Source organism: Cygnus olor, chromosome 22 (genome assembly GCF_009769625.2).
Source record: "Cygnus olor isolate bCygOlo1 chromosome 22, bCygOlo1.pri.v2, whole genome shotgun sequence".
In the NCBI taxonomy this organism is placed as follows: domain Eukaryota; kingdom Metazoa; phylum Chordata; class Aves; order Anseriformes; family Anatidae; genus Cygnus; species Cygnus olor.
Window position 1 is genome coordinate 53090 of NC_049190.1, and position 9858 is coordinate 62947.

The window sequence follows — 9858 nt, forward strand, 5'->3', positions numbered from 1 at the left end:
TATCGCGACGCGGTACCGGACAGCCCCCTTTATTGCGGCGCGGTGCCCGACAGCCCCGTTTATCGCGGCGCGGTGCCCAACAGCCCCGTTTATCGCGGCGAGGGCAGCCGGGCGCCGCGCACGCCTGCGTTCTCCCCGCTCAGTCCGGCAGGGCGCACGCCGCGACGCCCCGCCGTTAGGTGCCGCGCCTGGTGTGCAGGAGCAGCTCCCGCTGCAGGCCGGCCTCAAGAGTTGTGGATGGCTTCCCCGGTGGCAGGTCCGTGATGAGGGTGAGCTTGTTGAAGACGCCTCGCCCGAAGTAGTCGGCAACGACGGAGAAGCCATCATTTGAACACTTGAGCTGCAGGACACAAAGCAGCACCATCAGGGGCAGGCTAGAGACCGTCACCTCCAGAGCATTTCCTTTCATGCCCCTGTACTTACATCCCCTGCATTAGAGACAGCAGCTCAAGTCACTCCCTTGCCATTCAGTGTAAATGCCATGGCGGCAGCAGCAGCAGCTTCTGAGCCTTCTGTTACAGTTTCTGCCACTGGGGCAGTTTATCTTAAGTATGAAAGCTTCTGCATTAGCTACACTAGCGTCCAAATGTGCTAACGTGTTCCAGCTAGTATCCCATTCTCAGCTTACCTCCTTACGTTTTTGGAAACATTTATGTAGAAGCATTATTTCTGGTACACTGTCCTACCCCACTCTGATTTCAGAACTTTCCTTCCTCCTTAATTCATGCTAGGCAACTTGTTGATCAGCTGTCCAATGGACAGATCTAGATCCATTTCAGGATGAAGTGACAATAGTTCCTCTTCCACCTTTGCAAAACATCAAGGAATCTCCATACCCTATACCAGTCACTCTAGCTCCTAAGGCCTCAGGATCCTCAGTCAACATAACCATGTTTACAAAATACTTTCAGCCTTAGCCTTCTCTACCAGCACCTGGGGGATCTGCAAACCAATCTACTTCAAAAAAAACTGGAAGGACATTGGAATAGGCTGCCTCGGGAAGTGGCTGAGTCGCCATCCCTGGAGGTCTTTACAAGACGTCTAGATTTAGAGCTTAGTGATATGGTTTAGTGGAGGACTTGTTAGTGTTAGGTCAGAGGTTGGACTAGGTGATCTTGGAGGTCTCTTCCAACCTAGATGATTCTGTGACATGCAACATTACCCTACCTGATGCTGAAACTGATCGTGCAGATCTCTCTTCTGCTCCTGAGCTCGAATCATATCCATCACTTTGCGGTTTTCAGGCATGCAAGTAGGACATTCTGAGTCACTGTCAGAGTAGCTTTCAAAGCAATGCTGGTGGAAGGAATGACCACACAAGAAGTGGACTGAAGGAAGCTCCAGGGCACTGGTACAGATACTACACTTGGTCTTCTGAAAGATCTTGGGACTGGAACAGTGACAGAAAGCAGAAGGAAAAACAGAAGAAAAAATGTATTTTTCCTTACTGAAGTAGAACAGCTCTACTATAGACAAGACACCACAGTCCTGCACCTTGCTTTTAGCTCTTCAATCTCCTGGCGGATCCTTGTGGTTTCTTCTCTGTATTTTAGAATTCTTTGCTCATCCTGCTCGATCTGGCAGCTCTGCTTCTGCAGCTTGTTGACAAGATAATCCTTAATCACAGACAGCGTGGCTGTGGAGTTGTGAGCCAGTGTCTGCACAACTGAGGATAACCAAGATGTTAGTTTAAACACAAGCAAAGAAACTGCAGCTACACTGGTCCTACCTGGACAGACCACTTTCCTTTAAAAGGCTACTTACAGGCAAAGACAATCAGAAATCTCATTTAAAGACTAAGTTTCAGCTTGCACTCTGGAGGGCTCCTGCTTCCAAAAAGAGATGACTGGGATCATATTTAGACAGCACAGACCAAAGGGGCAAAGCAACGATCCAGTGGACTGGATTCTATTTCAACTTCTCTACCAATCCACAGCAGGAGTTTAGGCAAGCCCTTCACCTTCCAACACTGACAGAACAGAAATAATTCACAGACATCCCAGTGACCGATACCACAAATCTTCTGCTCTGATTAGGAAGCTACCACTGGCATTACGTTTTCCTATAGAGCATGTCATTGTTTCAAATGGTGGGCTCAAACTTCATTGATACCTCTCTCAAATTTCTAGTCTACAGAGTGCTATAAAAAATGGTTTAAGTGCCACATGTCATTATTACCAAGCAGTGGAGGCATAAGGTTCTTGTTCTCTATGTGTTTCAGTACCGCAGCAATATACTCCTTGCAGTCCTCCTCTTTCCGTGCAAAATAGCCGAGAGCCTGTTCCCAGAGACATGCTTCTTGGTCTCCATACAACTCACACACCTCAATCACCTTCTTGTACTGCTCATTCTGCATGTGGTAGTGCATGATCTGTTGGAAACTACAGAAAGGAGCAACACATCAACAAGAAGAATCTACTTCTCTTTTTGAGAGGTTATAGGAATCCCAGGTTTTCATGCAGCCATGCAATCCCCAAACATTCCCACAGAACCAAAGACTGGTCTGTCATCCATTCTCTACATCATTGCCTTGCTCCACCAGTAGGATATTTTCAGCTGAGCTATTATCTGTACAGTTCCTGTCTTGAGATACTCACGGGGTCCTTACCATTGTAGGGCAGGGACACTTACAGCTCAGAAATCCCTGGAGTGGAGCAAGCAATAGTACTCTAGGGAGAAAAGCAACACTCACAGTTTGCCCTGTTCATAGAGGTAGAGGACACCATCCTTGAAATTGTGCATCTGACATAAGACCAAGGCTTTATCAAAGACTGTTTTGAACCTTCCACTCTTCAGGAGAGTGAGTGCTTCATTGTGCAGCTTTTCCTTGATCTACAGGAAACAGAAATGAGAGGTAGATGGGAAGCAACAAACACTCAAATATTTTGCATTAAAATCTGACAAACAGTTGCAGCTTTCTAAAGAGGAGCCAAGTTCTTCTGTTTGCCCTATATCCCTTTCAAGCAGAGAGGACGATTTCTTTCATCCAAACAGCCAGCATCCCCAGAGATGAGGGCAAGCATACATAGCTGGTTTTGTGGGAGAGGCATCTGCCCACAGAGATTGTATTGTCTGGAATCTGTACTTCACTGAGACTCATACAAAACAAACTCAGCCTCACCGAAACGAGTACTCTCCAAGCTAGCGGGTTGCTTTCTCATTTATTTGTCATTTGTCCAGTATAGCATATGAACTGTCTCACGTTAACACTGCCCATCTGGAAAGGTTATGGGCTGGCAGGAATGCAAATAGAATTCCTAGGCACCAAAGCTCCCTCTCAAAATACAAATCTGGAGAAACTCAAACCTGCTTATCTTGTTCATGGGCCCAGTTCTGGAGTCGAAGTTCCAATAAAGTGTCATAGACACCCTGTGGAGAGTCAGACTGCACCTCAGTCATGTGCTCCAGAAAAGCTTTCAGTTCTCGGGAGTTGTTTGCAAAGACCGGAATGAACTCCTCAGAATTAGCCTGTAAAACAGGAAGGAAAAAAAAAAAAAAAGAGTAAACCACCCAGCACAATCACAGACAGACAGGTGCTTCTTCTCTGACATTTGGAGGGCTTGTTCCTACGATCTGTGACACAACAGATACCGTACAGTACTGGATGCCAATTACTGCAGTAATCAGTTCTGTGCAATAGCTTTAGGCAGTTTCTTGCATACTACCAGTACACCAGGATGTGGCCTCTCATTATGTCTAAAGTGTCGGGCCTGCGCTGCAAGGCACGCAGGAGTGCTCATTCGCTGCAAAGTTACTACTCCAGAACAACAACTGTCAGTCTAAGCAAACCATACCTTTTTTCCTTCCAGCAGCCCAGGGCCTTCGTTGTCTCCTGATGGCTGGTAATCAGTGCAAAGGATCTTCAATAGTTCTGTGGTCTCATTAGGGACATGGTGCATCAGGATTTTACCATACCGCTTCATGTTACTCTCTGCCTGATCAAACGGCAGTTTTCCAATGTAGTGTAAAGCCTCTTGGTAGTTCTGTGGAGGCAGCCAGCAAGGATCATATCACGTTGGCTTCTGCTCTCCACATCAACATCAGCACAGACAGCATTGAAGACATGCTGAAAGTATGCCAGGAACACCATTTGCTCTGAATTATCATCTAGTTTCACTATTCCTGCTTGGTCTCCTCCTAAGTGAGGAAGGCTGGCTGTGGCCCCGGGAAAGACAGAGATTTAAATCCATCTGCCACTAACAAACCTCCCTTCTCTAAAGGTCACTGTAAAAAGCCACATACCAAAACGGAACAAAGCCGCCCCTCTAATTTCCAACCCAAGTCTACTGCACAAGCCAGAAGTAGAAAGCCGACACACAAGCAACAGCGGGCATTGGTACTGCCTGAACAGTCCTGTCTGCACAGTAGCCACAGGGAAGAGGCTAGTGAAATGAGATTCCCTCCAACACAGGAGGCTAGAGAAGCAATATTCACACCAGTAAGAACATGAGAGCAGTAACATCTTACCTTGATGTCCTCTAGCTGGATTTTGAGGTACCATTCATGATGGGCATGCTTCTCTGCCAAGTACACAGCATGGGAGTAGTAACCTGCTTGACGAAGCACTTTGATTGCTGTTTCCACATCAAAGCGGACCTCGCTCTCGCTAGTCTACAAGAACAGAAGCAGAAAGACTGTGGACTAAGCAGTAATCATTTGCTTAAAAGGAGAAATGCCAGAGCACTGACAACTTAGTATCTCTCGTGCAAGGGAAAGATCACGTGTTGAGAAGAAAGTCTAACCACCTCTCGGTAGATAGCTAGTCACACTGGTGAAAGCCATCACAATTCAAACTGGAACAGCAAGCCAGCCAAACTGAGAATGTTGTGTCTCTCTCTCATAACAGCCCCACAAAAGCCAATTTATAGTTAGCACTACTCCATTTTAATTCTCATGTTTTAATTGTAACTTAAGAATATCGTGTTATTTCGTTATCACCTTCCCCCATTACCTTAATAAACTCCTCCAGTTTGGAGCTGTCTTTGAGTTTGGTATAGCAATTCAGCAGAAGCGTAGTATGGTCTGCATTGGCCAGAGACTGCAGGTGAAGAGTCTGCAGATAAGCAGTGAGGTTGTGGATGCGCTGAGCATCTAGAAATTTCCGAATAACATAAGATGGTTCCAACTTCCCTATCGTTCTGGAAGGGGAAGAATCACGTCACAGCGGGCCATGTAAGCAGGGAGTCAAAAAAAAAAAAAAACAAACAGAAATTAATAATGGCGCACAGAGAACTTCAGCAGGCACCAACCCATGTGGGACCACTCAGCTACATATAAGAAGTAACAACTAGTTATGCTGTAAGACCACCTATCCACACACACAGTGAAACAAACAGCCATCTACAAAGGCTGCAATTGCGATGATGGTGGCAGCACATAAGGAGTTAATGCTCCTTTAAAGGAAACAGTGAAAAGATGGGCTACACTCTGGCCACAGCTAATTGGGAATCCCAAAAAAGGGAATGAAAGACACATTTTCCTTTCTTACAGTCACAAAACTCAAAGTCTTATTTAAACACTTACGCCCACATGCAGCAGTTTAGCCACAGTTAGCCTGATTTTACTGCAAATTTGCCTTAAGTATATATACTAACACTTGACAGGTGTCAGGACTCCAAAGTTTCAGTTCTACATGTATGCGGCACAAAACAGTTTTTAATAAGCCCCAAAACAGATCATTCTAAGTTTTATAAAATCTGAAATGCGCAAAAGCCAACATTATTCTGACCATTTTCCAGGAAGACCGCTATATCTGGTCAAGTCACGTTGTCCACCTTACCGAACATCTCCACACTGACAGCGGTTTTTATATTTAAGTGACACTCTACAATTTCACAATATCCTTTTGCTTACAGGACAGTCTGCACGGCATATGACATTCTAAACAAAAGCAATCCTTTGTTTACAATGACATTATCAGAGCCCACTCTGTCCTAATGCACCTTCCTAATTCACTTTAAAATATGATCAATGAGGAGAAGTTTACCCTTTCACATTCAGAGTGATTTTCAAGCAATTTTCCGAGACACTTAATCTGACACTTTTCTCTCTATTAGTAGAATTTTTCACGAGTCATGCCTTTTTTTCCTCCCTTGGCTGAAACAGAAATCAAGGCCTATATAGCTCCTATCTGTACCACACTGCTCTTGCTCTGTACTACCCCTGCTTACCGAATATACTGCTGGATGGCTCCATCATGATTCCCCTTGTTGTACAGATGATCGCCATACTGACGGAAGATCTCTGACAAGCCATCGCTGTCCAAGTGGTGACTCTTGGCTAGGTTAATGGCCATTTCAAATAAGTTCTTTCTGAATAGCATCTGTTAAATACAGAGTAAGAGCAGTATGAGGGCAATATCACCTCCTAAAACAAGGTTTAAACACGCCCAGAAAACAAATTGTTTCTTTTTGGTGCTGTACCTGTATGTAAACTCAGGCTTTTAAATACTAAATGCTCTGCAACACAGGTTATGCTGGAAAGCTATAAGGTCACTTACTCACTCACTTCAATAGTCCAATTTTTCAACCTGTGGAGCCAGTACAATCTTGCAGACATAAGGCAGACTAGCAACAAAACAGATTTACATGCCTCAAGTTTGGTTTGTGTATCCTTCTCCTGCAGTACATGGATCTTCCCATCTCTGGTCAGTACATACAAAGAACCCCACTCCGCTAAAACATCTACTATATCGTCGAAGATCGAGCTGTATGCAATGAATTTGTTGCACAAGTCATAAATATTCAGGACTTGTTTATCTGAATTCTGTGCCTCACTCCCAGCAAACTCAGACCTGGAGAGCAAAATAAAGTTTTAGAAAACAAGAAGCAACCTGAATTCTTTCGATACCTACGCAAACTCAAGATGCTCAGAGGGCAAGACAAACAAGGTTCATTTGGACAATTAAACTAAGCAGATGCATAGGCAAGACACCACATATTTATGCACAAGTGCCATCTGTTGTGTGTTGGACTGAGAAATTCATATGGGTGGAAAGAAATCCCCCTTGTTCAGCATGCTTGACTGTGCTACTCTAACAACCAAATTGGTATATGGGTCTGGATTAATTTTAGCAGCCTCTGACAAAGTTACAATCAGCCCCTAGAGTGAAGCTTCACAAAGAAGAAGGAAAAAAAAAAAAAGGAAAAGCAGGAAACCGCAATAGCAGAAGATAAAAAAAAAAGTAATAATAAAATCTCATCTGTTCCAAGGACCCCTACTTTGGAGAAGTCTTCCGGTCCTTGGAGACAATGATGAGGTACCCCCGATACCAGTGAACAATCAACTTTTGTCCCTCGAAGGCAAAGCAAGGGCCCCGTTCGTCTGGCTGATAAAGGTACACACATTCATTTCCTGCTACAATGAACTGGAGATCCTGTGAGGGGTCACTGAGAGAAGAACAGCGCAATCCACAACCATGAGTGTCCAGCTCCAGATGAGGATAGTCTTTCACTGAAAGCAGGTAAGACTAGAGAGGAAACACGAGGTTTTAGAGCTCACCTGAACTAGACTCTGAAGCCAATAGAATTTGCAAGTCAGATTCTCATTTTTTCCAATTAATTTCCCACCTGGATGTTCTCTGTGGTCACCACAAACAGATGCGTTGTTTTGCCAGACTGTCGGAAAGCAAGACCAGTAACTGGATAACTGCCCTCATGCAGGATCTGGGTCTTACTATGCCGGTCTCGGGTGATGTCTCCTTTTGTAAGTACAACACTCCCATCTGCAAAACCTGATGAAGAGGACAGATCAAACTGTTTACTTGTGTGGCACACTTGAAATATTATCCAGTGCAAGTTAGGGCAGCTGCAGTCAGTGACACCTTGCTTGCCAGCAAGGTATCAAGTAATGGGATTGCTGCAAGTTCTCACTTCAAGAAGTACGCACCAATCTATCTCCAATTACTCCTGTTAAATTTCACAGCTGTCACCTGACCACATGCAATGTCACTGTTCCACAAGGCTCAACGCGTTTCCCCCATCACAAACTCCACTTGCAGGCTATTTTTGTTTGGGTCTTTCTGTATTTTGTTTTGAGAAGACCAACTTCATCCTCCAATTTTAACTACCATTTTAATTCATTTGTTTATTCAAAACATACCATACATTAAAAAACCTAGAGGGAGGTTTCCTACTAGTGAGTAAAACATTCAGTTTTCACAGTTTGCAAGCTGTTCTAAGGCGGAAGGCCACAACACGTAAGAAAAGGCTTCTGATTTCAGTGCAGAGACCAACACGCAGAAAGAGCTTGCAGTCTTGCAACATTACTGCTTTTACTCTGTTCAGCTTTACTTACCAATAGCCATGAAATTAAGATTCTCGTGGACAGTTAGGCAAGACACAACCGTGGGCTTGTTACCCGGTATTGCCGGAAAAATTCGTGTGCAAAGAGGATTGCCACCATCTCGTTTCTCCAGGTTCCATACTTTAACCTGAAAACAACAGTGGTATAACATAAGCAAAATATGAGGTGTTAGAGGCAAACTACTGAAGGTAAGAAGAGTCAATTGAGATAATCACAGTATTCTATGAAAGGTCCATAACACAAAAAAATTTCCTCTCTTTGTCACTTGACTTACCAATGGGTTAATACCCTCTTCATCCTCACCAACAGAAACCAAGATACTGTGCTGCTTCAGCTGGTACAGGTGTGTTACTCTTAGTTTGTAAGCCTGGAAACTAGTGAGTTGAAGCGAGCGCGGCAAAAACCAGATCTGACCTTCCATATGTAGATCACAGTTAAGGCAAACAAAGGAAAAAGATAAAAATAGTAAAAGAAAATCACAATGACACAAGAACCCCTACACCTCCAAGCATGGCAGAATCAAACTCTTACCGGTTCCTTCCCACTGACCTCTCATAAGCCTACAACAAACACACTTTTTTTGCAGAAACACCTAACAGCACAGAAACAAATAACGACGGATTTGGTACAATTTGGTACAGGCCAGGGGCAGAGAAGTGCAGGGAGCTGCCACGCTCCCGAGGCCAGAGGACCACCAAGCCCGCGCAGAAGGGCGCAGGCCTCCGCCCGCGGCGCAGCCCGGCCCCGACCCCGCCGGGCCCCGCCCCACGAAGCCCCCGCAAGGCCGGAGCGCCCAGCACCGCCACCTCTCCTCGCCGCCCCGCAGGATATCCCCGAACACGAGGCTTCCGCGGCCCGAGTCGCAAACCGTGACGCCCGGGGGCAGCGCGAACGACTTCCCGGCAGAGCCCTCCGGCCCCGGCGGCTCCTTCACCACCTCCCTGTCAAAAAAGACGAAGCGACGCCACTGCAGGTACGCCGCCATCTTGGGGACAGGCCCCGCCCCTGCGCTGCTCACGGAGCGGTTTCCCCGCCCCCGCAGGTCACGAGACGAACCGCGCATGCGCCGGTGCGGAGGGAGGGGCGACCTCGGCCCGGCGCTCGCCGGTTGGGGCCCCGCGGGCTGGGCCGCGGCAGGCTGCGGAGCGCGGCCGGCGGGAGCCCGCAGCCCTCACGGCCGGCCGGGGGCGCGCACCTGCTGCCGGCCCGGTAGTCAGGACCGCCCTGGCTTCGCGCAGGCTCCAGCCCCGCTGCCGGAGCACGACTTCAGGAGCAGCAGCCCGCGCTTGCATGGCACGAGCTCAGTGTGGGCAACCTGTCCTTTCCCCTCACCCCCCCGAAGTTTTTCCCCCCGTAACTGCAAAAGCCAATTTTCATGTGTGGCTTTGGCCAACGTCTCTTCACTCCGTATGGGAAGTTGTGTCGTGAAGAGGTTTGGGGACAGGAGCAGCACTGCCCAGGACAGAGAAGCTTCGCCTCAGTGAACACGAGGGAGCCATACGCATGCAGCAGCACCATGTGAGACCCTGCAGGCTGCGACCTGACCTTTACTGG

The 9858-nt window shown here is 46.7% G+C and overlaps 1 protein-coding gene across 2 annotated transcripts; it reads right to left on the reverse strand.

The window, feature by feature from the left end:
* Nucleotides 1-13: 13 nt before the first annotated feature.
* Nucleotides 14-9330, reverse strand: VPS11 (VPS11 core subunit of CORVET and HOPS complexes). Of its 2 annotated transcripts, XM_040534468.1 has the most exons (16): nt 9136-9330; nt 8579-8727; nt 8296-8431; nt 7569-7732; nt 7221-7468; nt 6592-6793; nt 6171-6322; nt 4952-5138; nt 4468-4611; nt 3795-3983; nt 3307-3468; nt 2693-2832; nt 2179-2381; nt 1495-1666; nt 1168-1390; nt 14-340 (listed from the first exon to the last, which is right to left on the reverse strand). In XM_040534468.1, the coding sequence occupies exons 1-16, from the start codon at nt 9287-9289 to the stop codon at nt 176-178; spliced, it is 2790 nt and encodes a 929-aa protein (XP_040390402.1). In that variant the 5' UTR covers nt 9290-9330; the 3' UTR covers nt 14-175. The 2 variants fall into 2 exon arrangements, with proteins under 2 accessions (XP_040390402.1, XP_040390403.1); XM_040534469.1 differs by lacking the exon at nt 3795-3983.
* Between the last annotated feature and the right edge of the window lie 528 nt (nt 9331-9858).